General features: G+C 31.5%; 1 protein-coding gene across 1 annotated transcript in view; it reads left to right on the top strand.

Annotated features, from left to right (window-relative positions):
* Positions 1 to 16,514, top strand: part of LOC107439010 (serine/threonine-protein kinase Tor) — a 100,623-nt gene that overhangs the window by 64,194 nt on the left and 19,915 nt on the right. Inside the window, exons 37-45 of the mRNA XM_016051467.2 lie at positions 1,827 to 1,952; positions 2,075 to 2,206; positions 3,717 to 3,832; positions 5,507 to 5,624; positions 6,413 to 6,556; positions 7,699 to 7,796; positions 9,123 to 9,219; positions 10,948 to 11,169; positions 13,741 to 13,923. Of these exons, the coding sequence (XP_015906953.1) occupies positions 1,827 to 1,952; positions 2,075 to 2,206; positions 3,717 to 3,832; positions 5,507 to 5,624; positions 6,413 to 6,556; positions 7,699 to 7,796; positions 9,123 to 9,219; positions 10,948 to 11,169; positions 13,741 to 13,923 (1,236 nt within the window). The remainder of the gene's footprint in view (positions 1 to 1,826; positions 1,953 to 2,074; positions 2,207 to 3,716; positions 3,833 to 5,506; positions 5,625 to 6,412; positions 6,557 to 7,698; positions 7,797 to 9,122; positions 9,220 to 10,947; positions 11,170 to 13,740; positions 13,924 to 16,514) is intronic.

Here is a 16,514-nt window from a genome sequence, read left to right as displayed (position 1 = left end):
GCAAAAAATTACTGGATTTTACATATGTTACTTAAACCAATGACTGAGTTTTATGCACAAAATTTAAGAGCAAAATTCTATTTCATCATAAATGCCGGAGAATCTGTTAAAAGGTCATCTATCAAGGTTTTATCTATCAAAAAGTACCTCAAAATTGAGTCAAGTTAGCATGTTTTGTATACTAGTTAATTGATATTTATTAATCGTAGTAGTATTTACATCACAATAATCCCCACCAGAATTTTATCAGGGATAGAATTCGATGAACGGTGACCACTAGTTGCCATATTTGTGAAAACCCGGGAGAGCTGTGTTAAGTTTACTGGATTTTGAACACTTGGTGAGAGCTGTATTAAGTTTGCCGAGTTTTAAGCATTTAACGTGAGAGCTGTATTAAGATCAAGGTTGTGTGTGTGGTCCCTCCTGTGTTGCTGTTAGCAGTTGAGTGTGTACAGGATCCGGCTGTGTGTAAATGAGCCAGTAGGACGAAGATGCAGTCGCAAATAGCAAGTCAACTGTTCAAAGGGGACCTTCCATCGAAATAGGCGTGATTAACTTCCAACTTTAAAAGTAAATCATTGTAGACAAAGTAATCAAAGTAAGTTCATTGTCTTTAGTGCACTCTGACTGTAACAGGAGGTTTGATTGTCAGAAAGAGCTCGTCCCGCAGTGGACTGATCGTTAAGACACGGTTCCCAGCAGATCACAAAAGTCAAGCATCACTGGCTGCGGTCAGTGTGCGGGTGGGTGACCACTTGGATCAGTCTGCGTAGGGACCGAGGGTGTACGATATTGGTCCTTGTTAAACTGTGCTACCGTAAAGTGATCGACTTCGCTCGCAGGTCGTCGGGCTACCGAAGCGGGGGTGCCATCCCCTCCGCAGAGGATCAAAATTGTGATGGCATGTCTTCGGATCATCCTCAGGGATGTTTCCCAGACCGTCGCCAATAGCCCATTGTGCAGCTCTAGTGCGACGTAAATTAACAACAACAACAAGTCAGAAAGAGCTCTCTAAATAAGAGCCTCACACAAATAGTTTGAATACATTTTTATCTATTTATTTGTTTTGTCAATATTTTTTGTTATAGTATTTTTTGCGTTTCCTTATTTGACCTTTTCTGTATGTGGTGCAGATGTTTTTCCCGGTCGCTGGGAGAGGTTTTAGTGGCCTTTCCTAAAGGAAGTCTATGGATAAAATTCCGCGGCACTCAAAAGTGGTCTTAAATAGAGGTGGTCTTTCCTGGAGGATTCTCTGTACTACCAATTACTTTGCTATGATTATGTTATACAGTAGGGAACCGATTATCCGGAACGATCGGGACCATCGCTATTCCGGAAAACTGATTTTTCCGGTTTTCTGAATCGTTACAAAAAGCCGTTTTTTTTTATTGTTAAATCCAACTGAAAAAAAAAGCTTGGAAATAATCTTAAAAAGAAGAAAAAACGATGAAGTAATACACTAATCATTATTTCCAAAATGATGGTATGGTAAGCATCTTTAAAAAAAGAACGAAAAATCCTAAAATCTTATGAGGAAAAAAATTTTTTTTTATTAAAAATAGCGGGAAAATTTACCGAATTTTGTTCCGGTTTTTTGGTTTCTGGATAACGGGTTCTGTACTGTACTATCATCCCTGTCCTGTATTCGCTTTGCCTTCTAGTGAGTGATTCCTTAAAAACAGAAACAGATTTTTGAAATAGATATTAAATGAATGGAATCACAATTAAAAAGCTATTTTAAACTGTTATATCATTTAGGATATTTAAATAATAATTTTATCAGCTTTATCTATTTTTAAAAACTTATTTATTTTTCTTTTTTAAAGGGCTGCCAAAGAATAGTTGAAGACTGGCAGAAAATAATGCAAGTTCATTCTTTAGTAGTCAGTCCGCAAGAGGACATGAGATCATGGCTCAAATACGCAAGTCTCTGCAGAAAAGCCGGACGTTTGGTATGATTTATTTTTCTGAGGCTTATTTATTTTATTTTTACTAACAATAAAGAAAAATTTATGTGTACCTTTGCTATATATCTTTAAAAGTTTTATTTTAACTAATAATTTAATTATTGCAGGCATTATCTCACCGAACATTAGTAATGCTCTTAGGATCAGATCCCTCTACAAACTCTCAAAATATGCTCCCCTGTAACCATCCTCAAGTAACATTCGCTTACATTAAGCACATGTGGAAAAGTAACCAGAAGGTATATTTAGTTTTTAAATTTTTTTAAAACAAATGTTTGTTATTTTTTAATGCACGTTTATTTGTATAATCACTCGTTAGTGGAATTTGCTGTTTATTGATGAAGTTTCTATAAACAGAATCCTTTTTAAGTGATATCAATGAAATTTCTTTTCCATTAAGCTCATGATGGCCAGATATCAGCATGGTTGTCTGGTTTTGACCAGGTCAATAAAAGCAGGCCGGTTTCTCTTTTAGTTTAAACTGCTAAAAAAAGACAAGGTAAAATTTCAAAAAAAAACCCGAGCTTATTTTTAACGAATATTTTTCAAAACTGTAATGAATGAGTTTTCTGACAAATGAAAAGTTATAGTTTATGTTCTTGATCGTAACTGTCGCCCTTTCAATTCAGTTGAGTCACTGTAATTCCCTGATCCTGTTTTTTTACTGCCTGACTGTGTCTGAGATGCGAAGAGATAAGATCCAGGATTTGGACATCAAATGTACTCTAAAAACCAATCTCTGAAACCTTTGTACTCTAAAACCCAATAATAGAAAAAATACATATTATTGCAAGAGGACCAAAAATTCCCGGAATTTTAGTAAAGCTAACTGGGGAGACTTTGCCAATATTTTTGAAAATTGAGTAACAGATATAAATTTGTCGGATTTATCTGCTGATGCAGCAAATAGGATCTTCTGTGAAGAGGTATTAGGGGCAGCCTAAAAAATCAATCCCTTGCAATAAAGCTAGGAGGTACAAACCTTTCTGTAATGAGGAACTGAAGGTCTTGAAGAAAAAATGTGATGACGCAAAAATTATGGCGGAACTAACAGGAAAAGAATGTCTCTGTATGGAGAATCTTAGCTAGACAATTTAAATCTGAAATGAAGAAATCTAAGCAACAGTATTTTATAAATTTTATATCAAATATAAATTATAAAAAGGATGGCAAGAAATTATATTATTTCATGTCAAAGGTAAATAATGAATATGAAAAGGCTCCAAAACAATCCATAGTATGTAATAACAGTTATGGAGCTGACAATATACGGAGAATGCAGATATTGCAGAAGCCTTTCTCAAGTTTTATGCTTAGAAACAAAGAAGAATAAGTGAAATCTTAAAAAAAGAAAGACAGATAAAACCTCTTCTAAAGCACAATTCAAATGCAACAGAGAATGTATTTTTTTCAATAAGATTTTTTTTGCCGTAAAATTTTGGTGGTTTGAAAAATCAACTTATACACTGGGATGTGCAGTGTATAATTTTACTGAATAGTTATCAATAAAACATTTAAATACGTTTGTATTAATTATGAATAGTAAAATATAAAAAAGCCAATAAAGGCTTTTTTTAAAAAATAAAAATAATAAGAGCTGGTATGTGAAATTGAAATTGAATTAAAATATTCTATTTTTCTCATTGCATTTTTATTTTGTTTACTGTATTATTAAATATTATATTAGTTTTGTTGTAATAAGTTTTATTTGTTTATTTTATTGATGATGTAATTATCTTATTGTTTCAGCAAAATGCATTTAAGCATCTGCAGACATTTGTGAATATATCTCTAGCATCTCAAGAATACAAAAATACTATGACTAATGGAAACCCACCTACAGAAATCACAAAACTTCTGTCTAAGTAAGACCCTGTATTTTGTAATCATATTGGACCAAATTTTTAGTTTTAGTTAGTTATTTTTTATGTAATTAATTGGCATTAATCTATATGAGTGAGCAATTAAAATTAAGAATTATCTTATTAATATTTAATTAATATTTTCAATCAACTATTATATAAATAATTAGTTTATCATAGCTGCCAACTCTACTGGATTTTGCCAGTTTCTCCTGGTCAACTGGTTTAATTAAAATTCTCCTGGGTTATGTACATTTTAGAAAATTCCCTAAAATTGAGCAAGTTTCCTAAATAAAATTCCCATTGAAATAAAATTTTTGTACGGATTATTGCTTGCTTGAATATTTAAATAAGTATTACTAATACATAATGAAACAAACCTTTTTTTATAGAAATTAATTAAAAACGTTTTTTGTTTTAAAATGTTCAGTTTATTTTTATTTAGAACTATCTTTTTAAATTAATTAAAATAATCTTTTAACTATTTTTGATGAATTAAATGCCTTTTAATATTCAAAGTTAGGAGTATACATTGCATTTCAAGTATGTTTAATGTCAATCATAACTGAAAAATATTACGATTTTTCTATTTTGATGACTATAAAAATCCGTAAAATTCCCTATGTGTAAAATATTTAGTGCCTTTTACAACAATTATCATGAATTTTATATTTTCTAAAATCAACTGGATTTTTTCCTATCCATGTTGGCAGCTATGATTTATGTTTTAAGTTATTAAATATTGTTATGATAGAGAACTTAATATCATTGTTTGATTAATTAAATTTTAAAGGTTGGCCTGCTTTTATAATGAACTTTTCTTAAGGGGGAAAAACATTTTAAAAAAAAATTGGTTTGGAAATATGAAAGAGTAGGATGTGCGAGTAGTGCCGCTGTAACCTACATGGGTTGAAATCAAATAGTAATATTGAGCTGCATAAATAATAATACATGGTGTGAAGTGCTTATTTTCGATTTTCGTTTTTTAAAAGTCCCCTAAAGGTGCTTTTTTCATGGGGTGTTTTGAAAAAGTACTTAATTTTCCTTTTTCGAAAATGGGATTTATTTTCTTTACCATGTCAATTTTTGCTTCGTATTATGCAAAAGCGTGGTTTTTACATTATTCTATTCAATTCATTCAAGCACAATCCATTTCGGCATACTGTCGGTCCGTTTTGCATGATAGCGTCAATCTTGATACATAATTGATGATATATTTTGGTGTCCGCATGTGCATCTATTGAGCTGGATTTGTTGAGATTCCTGCACTTTCATGTGGAACTCTGCTGCATTTTGCAAGATATTCTCAATTTCAGGCTTCATTTTCCACCCTCTGAAATCGTACGGAAAAAATATCTCAATTTTTTTTTTATGGTAGCTAATAGAAGAAAAAAGTTCTTTGTCAGAAACTAGTTATTTTATCGTGATCATGTAAAGTCTTTGAAAATTATTATGCATTTTGTTAATATATATAATGCTTAAAAATATTTTTTGAGTGCTTAAAAAGGACTTTAAAGGTGCTTATTTTTTGTTGAGAGATTTGACTATGCACCCTGTAATAATATTGTGCTTTAGATATTATGTGCATAAAAGTATGCCCACTGCTTTATTTACAAATTTGTATGACTTTTTTTTCTTTGTTGTGGTTATAAATAAATTCTTCTCTATCTGTAATAGATGTTATTTGAAACTTGGAGAATGGGAGGAGAATCTACACGGCATTAATGAAACTTCAATTCCACAGATTTTACAATTCTATTCATTGGCTATGGACAAAAACAGAGATTGGTATAAAGTATGTTTTTTTGTCCTTTTTTTAAAATTTTAATTATGAGAAACTTGATATTTAATTTCACTCTTTATTTTTTAAAAGTGACAGTTAAGAAATTCAATAACAAATGGTTAGTTTACATAGGTTTTGCTAAAACCTAAACAACATGAAAAGAGCACAAATAATTTTACATAAACAGATATATCATTTTGGTTCAATAATTATCTTTTTTTTATTGTAGGAACAGAGATGCAGAAGGAATTACAAACTAGTTATAACAAAAGTAAAAAAATTAATTGGATAAGAAAACAAAATTGAACCATTTATTGATTATTTGCAAGATGTATCTTTTAATTTCTACATCTTGCAGTATACTGCAAGATGTAGAAATTAAAAGATAGATCTTGCAAATAATCAATAAATGGTTCAATTTTGTTTTCTTATCTAATTAATTAATTATTTTTCTTTTTTGTTATAACTTGTTTGTAATTTCTTCTGCATTTCTGTGTACCCTCTTTCATACTGTGCTTTGACATTGAAAATGGTTCTTATTATTGTACTGAAATGGTTGTATGTCTATTTATATTATATTATTTCCATCATTTTCATATTATTTAGCTTTGCTGTTTAAAGCACAAATCTACTTTATTTCATGCGTGCTGATTATTTATTTAATTTTTGTTGCCAATTATTGGTTTAATTTTCATGTATGTGAGCTTCAAAGCAATTATCTTCACCATTGTTTAATTTAATATTTTACTCTTTTATTAATGTACATATTTTTCAGTGACATAATTCTTTTGATATTTCAGGTGGCTCATGCATGGGCACTGATGAATTTCCATTCAGTTCTCTTCTTCCAGAAAAAAGAACAGCAGAAGCAGCAGTTAGCATTGGGAGATACCATTGATATGCAACAGGAACATCCTAGTCTGGGATCCATTAAAATTGCATCAGTAAGTAGCATTATTAAAATTACATTTTTGGAAGTATTTATGCCACCATTTTTTAAATTTTTTTGTCTTGCGTGCTATTACTCCGATTCAATGTATTATTTTTGTAGTTTATTAAATTTATGTATTTTAAACAATTTAGACCTAAATTGTGGAATTTTCGGTTTGTTAAATTAAAATGAAATAAGAAAAAGAAGAAAAATACTTAGAAAGTCATAACAAATAGTTACGACTTTCTAACTGTATGATCATGCATATTCTGATTACATTGTCAGTCAATGATCACAGTGCAACACTTCCTGGCTTACCTAAAGTGATAAGCTGTATTTAATTAATATGAAAAAGCCCCTTGTGCAAGAAATGGGTAGACTTAAATTATAATAATCACCTTGCTTAAATACTTGCTTTGCAAGCTGGAAATAATTTTCGTCGTCACTCCCTTGTTTCTATTATTTTTCTCTTTTAAGTTAAATTACTTTCTTGTGAGATCAATCACATGTGCACAAACAAAATAATTTATATAAAGAATTGTTTTGCGTGTGCTTAAAATTTATATTAAAAAAAACTATTAAAGTGGATATAATGAGGAGAATATATAGATCTATCATTGGCCAATTTTATAATCTGACTTTTTGAAAACAGTCACTGTCATTTTGCAATGTACCAGGCTAATTGAAAAAGTATCCAATATTATCCAATGAAACTGACAGTTTTTAGGCTTATTTCTGTGATTCCAGATACCTTTAGAGCAATAGGAAAAAAAATCACACAAGGCACAATTAACCTGGTTTATTTCAGGCAGTTTGCAGTAAGCCCAAATAGAGAATAGAGAATTCATATTGTAAATACCCTTAATATAGGTTTTTTGCAATAAATCAAAGAACTTCAGACCGAGTAATTAACTTAATTCCTAATCAGCCCGAAGACATATAGGCTGATAGCAATAAGCCTAAAAATGTCAGACAGATAAGAAAACACTGAAGACTTCTCCAATTATTCGGACACAGTGCAAAATATGCAAGTTATTTGCAAAGTGCCAGATTTTTCAATTAGCCTACAAATTTTATATTAAGCCATGTATGATATTTCCACAGTTTCTCTATTGTATTTAATTTACTTATTATTTTTTTAAAACTTATTTTTAGTCTGCTGAATACATAAGGATGTATGCTGTTCCAGCTGTCAGAGGTTTCTTCCATTCTATAGCTTTGTCCAATGGGAACTCGTTACAAGACACTCTTAGGTTGGTGATGAATAGTTTACTTTCCTATGTATATGTAGGATTTATGCCTACTATAAAATAATAATACAAGAACTTATTATATAGAACTTATGTATATTATAAGAAATATACAAGATATTATTATTAGAACTATAGTTGATGTTCTTTAGATTCACTATGTAATGGGCTTTGATTTGTGGGGGCGGAGTTATCGACCATGTCAACCGTCATCTATGAAAAGGTACCCCGACATAGAGTCGAGTTAACATGTCTTATATACTAGTGAATTGTAGTTGTAATTTTGTAGTGGTAGATACGCTATAGTACTCCCCTACCAGAATTATATCTGTGATAGAATTCGATGAATGGATACCACTAGTTGAATCATTGCTGTTTTTGTGCGAAACCGGGAGAGCTGTATTAAGATCACCGTGCTTTATGAGTGCTGAATGTGAGAGGTGTATTAACATCGCGGTCGTAGTCGCTCCTGTGTTGCCTTTAGCAGTCGAGTGTATGCAAGCCGGCGTTGTGGGTGATTGAGAAGAGACTGAATAGCAACAGTGCGAGGAGGTGGATAAAGTCGCAGCCACAAGTAGTAAGTCAACTATTCAATGTGGACTATCCATCGAAGTAGGCGTTTCCAGATCGAAGTGGGCATTACTGTCAAGGTAGGTGTGTTCGCATCACGTCCGGGTCACCAATGTGGGGGCGGAGTTATCGACCATGTCAACCGTCATCTATGAAAAGGTACCCCGACATAGAGTCGAGTTAACATGTCTTATATACTAGTGAATTGGTAACTTTGTAGTGGTAGATACGCTATAGATTGTAAAAATTTAGTTTTTGTTCTCGTAACTATTGTAGTTTTATGACATTTATAATTTGTTTTTGAAAACTGTAAGAAATCTATAATTACTAAAATATCCTTTGAATTAGAGTTGAAACAATTTAAAGTTTTTTTTTACATTTTTAATTACTTTTATATCTGCTCAGGTAAATGTTTTGTACAAAATTTTTTATAATATATATTTGTGCCATTAATGTAGTATATAAAAGCAATATGTACTTTAAATAAAGTAATATATACTGTAACTAATGATCAAATAGATAAAATTCTACATTGTATTTCTTGAGTGTTTATGCAATTTTAAGATAAAAAGGATATAATCTAAACTTTTCTGTGGGAGAAAGTGACTTAAGCAAACACATTTTATTATATTATGAAAAAACGTTTTCGAGACGATTATTCAACGAAAAAGACATTTTTAGTCGAAAAATTTTAGACTTCTTATTTATTAAAAATATTTTAATTGTTAATCTTTTCTCTTAAATTTTTTTTATGACTAGATTGTCTACTTTATGGTTCGATTATGGACACATCCTTGAAGTAAATAAAGCTGTGATCGAAGGGCTAAAAACTATTCCTGTTGAAACTTGGCTTCAGGTTTGTATATAATTTTCATTATTTTTAATATTTTGCTTTTTCCCTGTAGAAAATTCAAAATTTTCTGAAGCTTAAATCATTAAGTTATTACTTGTTGGAGCTATTCAGGTATAGGATTACGTACAAAACTAAATGGAGAGGACGTTTGTGATTATCTTATATTTTGCTGTCATAGAACACTGAAATCCAGTTATTTTCAATTTTTTTTTAAATGTCAAAAAAAAAAAAAAGAATTAACTCCTGGAAAATTTTTAATTTAAAAATAGAAATTAAATTAAGGAGAAAGTTAAAAAATTTCTTCTAAGAGATTCTTAAAAAACAAGACCTAAATTTTGCTTTAAAGTTAAATCTTTAATTTAAATTTTATCCTAAAAATCTTTAAAATAAGATTACTAGAGAAAAGTTAATGTTAAAGCGAAATCAAGGGTGTTATAACTTTTTTGCATAATTATAGAAGGGAACCACAACTATCTTCTTGTTTATTTAATTTTATATTATTTCATAGCCAGCGTTGAACAGCCAATCTAATTCTAAGTTTACAATTATGTTCAATTCTGTAGTCTTGTAATTTTAAACCCAACCGAAAACACGAGAACTCCTGGATCTAGTATTGGGACAAACTAGTCTTTGTGATGAAACTAACCTGCACTTGCATGGAGAGGAAAACCTCCCATGAGTAACTTGAAGGCAAGGGTATTCTAATATCCGCCTACCAGTGATAATATTTTACATCAGCACTGTGGTCAGTGTGATCCAGGGCAGAATTTGTATCGACCAGCCTATTCTGGGATTAGAGCCTGGCTACCTCATTGGCAGGTAAATGGTTGTGCAATCTGGCTCCTTTTTATTATTTATATTTTATAACCAGCGTTTTAACAGCCAGCCCAATTCTGAGTTAACGACTTTTAATGTTCAAATCCGTGGCCTTCTAAATTTTGAACCCAATCAGAGAACTCCTGGATCAAGCATTACGACAAACTGACCGCTGTGGAGAACTTTTTGATGCCAACTGTTAGGCTAATGCAGAGTTTTCATGTGCAGTGTTGAAGTAGAAACAATGAAGACATCCTTGTTGCTGTTAAACAATTATTTATTAGGATAAATATGCCGATGATTAACTTATAGATGAACTTGAAGGCGAAGAATACAATCATGACGATATATAACGACGACATATAAGTCGAAATAAACGTACTGTTATAAAGAAACAATGACGTGAACACTTACATCAGTAAGTGTAAATGAAAGCAAAGACAATGCAGGGAGAAGATTACAGAATGCCTGAGCTATTTAAAGATAATACATTTACGTCATAAACCAAATCATAACATCCTGGGCATTGTGCATACCATTAAAAATAAAGAACAATCACAAGTTTAGTTGTACATATACTACTCTTAGTAATAAACATTTAAAGAGTTAGACAAAAGTTAACAAGCTTGTACTTAAGTTTCACTTTATAGTGAATAAGGTAAAAGCGTAATAAACTGATTCAACAAACTATTTCCAACAGAAACTAACCCGCTTTTGCATATCATGGAGGAAAACCACTAAAACCTCCCATGGTTAGTTCCAGGGTAAGGGGATTCTAACCCATGATCTGAGAATCATCCCTTTGAGAATATTTTCATTTGTTCATCATTAATGGCTCAACAACCCAAGGTGGGTCTTGGCCACCCTGGGTACCTTGCAGTACCTTGATGATTAATTTCAATTTTTTTTCTTTAGGTTATACCTCAGTTAATTGCTCGTATTGATACTCCACGCCAATTAGTTGGAGAAGTGATTCACCAGTTGCTGATGGACATTGGAAAACATCATCCACAAGCTTTGATATATCCTTTGACCGTAGCTGCAAAATCAACCACACCGTCGCGAAACAATGCTGCTAACAAAATATTGGACAGTATGATGAAACATAGTGGCAATCTTGTTGAACAAGCTAAAATGGTATGGAGTTGTGAACTTAAGTGTTCATTATACAATAGTCAGCAATAAATATATAGTGAATATCAGTTAAATGCCTTCAACTAAAGATTAGTATTTCCTGTGGAAACTGCTATTGATGAGATGAAGTCTTCTAGTTACTTACTGTTATTTATCGATTTACTCTCATTTTATTGTTTCATTCATATTTATGTCATTACAAATTTTTTTTAAGTTGTAGTGGTGTAAGTAGTTTTTATTTCCCCTTAGTTCTTTCACCAAAAAAAATATGACTCGCACAATTGTAATTTTTGTCTGTCTATACTATAATGCTTTAAATCAATATCATTTATTACTTATGCTTTTTATTTGCCTGAACGTAATATTTATTGCTCATCTATTTTTTTTCTTTTTATACGAAAATTGTATAACTGAAAACCTTTATTATTATATATAGAATTATACTAGAGCAATGCTAATCTGTTGTGGTGCTATTAGTAATGGTTAAAATATAACCATCTTTTTTACATTGAATAATCTGGAATTCAATGAAATGCCAGCTGTCATAATATAAGTATTTTACTGCCACACATTTGTTGGTTTTAATGGTACAAAATATGCACTGCCAATAAAAATTCTGCCCAATATGATGAGTGTTAAGTTTTATCATAAGGAAACTCTGAGGAAACGGAAAAGATTTGTCCATAACCAGAATTGTGACTTATCAGTTGAAGTTGTGCTGCACGATAATGCTCACTTTTATGGGTGCTCAGAAAATACAATATCTTATGCACTTTAAATGGAAGGTATTTAATTACTTTTCCCCTTGATTACCATTGTCATGCCACTCTATGCATTACATATTTCCTAGCTTTAAAAATTTATGCCATATTGAAATGCCAGTCACTATAAATTTTTGTTTCAACTGTTGAACTGTTGTAAACTTTTGAAGACTCCGTCTAATTTTCCTAAGTTTTTTATAATTTCTTATTTTCTGGTAATTTTTTTAAGGAGCCCCTTATTTTAACAGGCGAATCTAAAACAGCCTTGTGTTAGAAGAAATTTATCTTATTACCAATTGGAAATATTAATCTTTATTTCTTCCTTTACGGAATATAAAAAATTATTTTTTCTTTTAAAAAGTTTTAAAAACTTTATTTCTTCCTTAAAAACGGTGTTTAGTTTCGATTTCCTTGGAGCTATCATTCACATTTTCATGTACCATTTTGTTTCACACTGTAATTTCAAGTACAAGATTTTCTTGTGCATATTTTCAATTAATGAATACAGTAAACTTCTGATTATCCGTGGAATTGGGTGGACCATGAAGTGTGGATAAGGAAATTTGCGGGTAATCTTCAAAACCCATTAAAAAAACGCATCAGCAATTTTTTGATATAAATGATAAATTTGAATTTCTATTATTATATACTTTTAGCAAGCAGCTTTCTTCACATTTTTTTTAAAAATTTCTCTACGTTCTATTTCTTTGTGTTGCAACATTTCTTCTTTATTTGAGATTGCTGATTTTTTAGAAAAATTATGTCACAAGGAAAAAACTAAATTTCTGCACTTGCTATCGGTATCATTGCCTTGAATAGTAACAATATTATTCAGGATAAGAATTTTTGATGGGTGTTCTATTCATGGAAGTTAGAACTTTATCCTGCCGTTATAAAAAAATTCGACAGCTGTAAATAAAGACTCATGTTTTCTTGCTCTTCATGAATGCCTCCCTATTTTCACCCTTTCATTGTTAGTTTTTACTTAGGTATTGCACTTGAAGCTGCAATTTTTAAATAAAGACCCATTATTTGATTAATTCTGAACACTTGGGCTACGACCATGAATGTTTGCTCGCATGTTGTTCTCAAATTTCTTTAAGCAGTTCCATATCTATGAAATTGTTTATTTTATTTTCAATTCTAAATGCTATATTGTTCATCATGAATGCCTCTCTATTTACTACTAAAAAAGAAAAAGTGAAACACGTATGATTGGGAGTAGTGATTGGGTCAGGGTGTGTAGCGTTTTTAAAAAGTGCTTAAAGGTGCTTATTTTTGATTTCCGTTTTTTTAAAAGCCCTTAGGGGTGCTTTTTTTATTTGGGGTTAGTAAAAAGTGCTTAATTTTCTATCTATTAAAAAGAGATTTTTTTTTTCGGTATTGATTGTCATTCTAAATTACGAAAAATGCATGATTTTTACAATTTTCTCTGCAATATTTATCAGAAACTACTTATTTTATCTTGATTATGTAAAGTTTCTGAAAATGTTTCCAAGTTTTATTGATTTTATGTTTATAAATTAGGAACTTTTTATTACTGCTCAGATCCTTAGATGATTATTATTTTTTTGGAAAGTGATGAGAAATACTTTTGGAGTGCTTAAAATGTATTTAAAAGGTGCTTATTTTTTGTTGAAAAATCTGGCTACGCACCCTGACTGTATATTATTTTAAAATATTGTAAAAAGAGAAATCTTTATTTACATTAATATTTCTCTTTTGCAATATGTCGAAAATTTTTTGTAATGTAATTAACAAAAACTTATGAATGTGTTAAAATAAAAATGTAAAGATGACTAAATGCGTGCAGGTGAGTGAAGAGCTGATTCGAGTGGCTATCCTCTGGCATGAATTGTGGCATGAAGGACTAGAAGAAGCCTCGAGGCTCTACTTTGGGGAGAGGAATATCAAAGGAATGTTTGCAGCTTTGGAACCTCTTCATGCACTTATTGAAAAGGGGCCTCAGACATTGAAGGAGACATCTTTTACTCAGGTACGTATCATTATACTCCAATGTTTTGTCTTCTTTAAAAAAGGACAATACAGTAAATTAGGCTCAGGGAATAGAGCGCAGAAATGCCAACTTGCTCCGGAGAGCAAATATGTATTTTAAAGTGGTAGTTTAGCCATTTTGATTCCTGATTTAATAAACTAAATTTAGTAGATTTTCATCCACCACTATTTCTAAATAATTCGTAGTCTTACATAATTAACCACATTAAAGTAATTGAGTCATGCTATACCTTTAAAAAGCAAGTAAAAATAGTCAAATGTTAGCAAAATTTACCTTGTAGTTATTTACCGTTTTTTTAGTTATTTTGGCGTGTCCGGAGCAGTTGGCATCTCTGAGAGCGTTCGCCTTCCCATGGGGTGAACCGGGTTCAAATCCCAGCAATGTCTGGACGATATGAATCCCCATCTGGGTGCTGACATGAAATATCGTCAGTGGTAGACGGTTCATGGGTTAGCGTCCCCTTGCCGCCAGGCTAACCGTGGAAGGTTCTCGTGGTCTTCCTCTCCATGTAACGCGAATGCAGACTACTTCCATCAAAAAAATTCTCCACGAAAGCAAATTTCTCCCAATACTCGATCCAGGAGTTCCGTTGTCCCTGGATTGGGTTTAAAATTACAAGGCTATGTTGTTGAACATTAGTAGTCATTAACCCGAAAATTGGGATGGCTGTTCAAGGACAGTAATGATACTGTGAATTAGCTTTTTGTAAATAATAAATCATTTTTTATTAAATTTAATTTATTGAAGAGAAAGACAAATTAAGATAGATTATACAGGGATGTGATTCTTCCGCGGATCCGCTTTTTTCAGATTTTTCCATATCTTCCGCTCTTTTTTCATAAATTTCCGCGCTGAAAAATTTTTTATGCAGTAAATGATATTTTGTTGAAAATTTTTTTTCTTCCTCGGAGCAAAAGTATTGAAGCCCCCAATAAACCTTTCTTCACATGTCAATCTGCTGGCTGGGGTAAAAGTGGTTGACCTTGGTAAAACAATGCCGTCATCTACTACACTACTCTCTTATCTTTTCAGGGATGAAAGACTTTTTAAAATTTCCGACCATGTTCCAAAAACTTTTGGGGAGTCGAACGAACGATATAGTCGGACTTGTGACGAACTCCCCCCCCCCTGGAGTAGCCCCCTAAAAAAATGATCTTCAGAAGAAAATGGGTAGAATTTCGGCATGTACGCCGTAGCCTTGACAACCGCCACTTCCGCTATAGATTGGAAAAAAGAAAAAAAGTCCTAAGCAGTTTCGTTTCGGCCGCTGATATTTGATTGGCTGATTTACAGAATTTTAAATATTAGGAACTGGGCCAGAATCTGCTAAAATTGCGATTCTTACTTAGATGATTTTTATGTAAATCATCGACTTTCGTATTTAACTGATTTAAAAGTTACTTGTTGAGATTCGTTTTTACACGATTTAAAAATCATTACTCGCAATTCCCATTCACGCAATTTAAAAATTCAATATCGCGATTTGTATTTAAGCGTTTTTAAAACCCAATATCGCGATTTGTATTTAAACGTTTTTAAAACCCAATATCGCGATTCATATTCCCGCTAGTTTAAAATCCAATGTCGCGATTCGTATTCATATATATTTTTAAATTTCAATATTGCGATTCGTTATCACGCGGTTGTAATATCAAACATCGATTTTCGTATTTATACGCGGTTTAAACATTACTCGTTGCGATAAGTATTCACGAACTCTAAAAATTATGCATCGTGATTCTTATTTACGCGATTTAAAAATTCAATACCGCGATTTGCATTTTCGTGCTTTTAAAATCCAATATCGTGATTCTTATTCACGTGAATTAAAATTCAATATCGTGATTCTTATTCACGTGAATTAAAATTCAATATCGTGATTCTTATTCACGCTATTTTAAAGTCAAACATTGTGGTTCTTATTCACGCGATTTTGAAATCCAACATCGTGATTCTTATGCAAGCGATTTTAAAATCCAGCATCGCGATTCTTATTCACCCTATTTTAAATTCCAACATCGCGATTTTAAAATCCGGCATCGCGATTCTTTTTCACGCGATTTTAAAATCAAGCATCGCGATTCTTATTCACACGATTTTGAAATCCAACATCGCGATTCTTAATTTAAGGCCTTTAAAAATTGTGTGAGAAATGAACTTTCTTGTCCTATCAACACTGATGATCAAAAGTCTGCAAAGCGCAGACTACAGATCAGTAAGGTTAATAAAAGACCATCGAAAAAACAAAGAACTGATGAGAAAGTCCATAAAGGCCCTTTGACCATTAAAGAAATGTTTTTTAAAATGATGTGATACATAAAATCGTGCTTATGCATAATTGCTCAAAGTTATCTAAATTATTAAAAAAAATTTATTTTAATCAATACTTTATTTAAGAACATAATTAAATTTTACTGGCAAGAGATTCTTCCTTTGATTCATATTTTTCCACTTTTATTATTATTTTATTTATTTATTTAAGAAAATCATTTTCTGATTATTTTTTGTCATTTTTTTAATTTTTGATGAATAACTGCACTGCCCAAAATAATCTATTAACCAAAATATGC

This window comes from Parasteatoda tepidariorum, chromosome 10 (genome assembly GCF_043381705.1).
Source record: "Parasteatoda tepidariorum isolate YZ-2023 chromosome 10, CAS_Ptep_4.0, whole genome shotgun sequence".
Taxonomy (NCBI): Eukaryota; Metazoa; Arthropoda; class Arachnida; order Araneae; family Theridiidae; genus Parasteatoda; species Parasteatoda tepidariorum.
The sequence above is the reverse complement of the archived record's forward strand: the minus strand, read 5'-3'. Positions and strand labels throughout refer to the sequence as shown.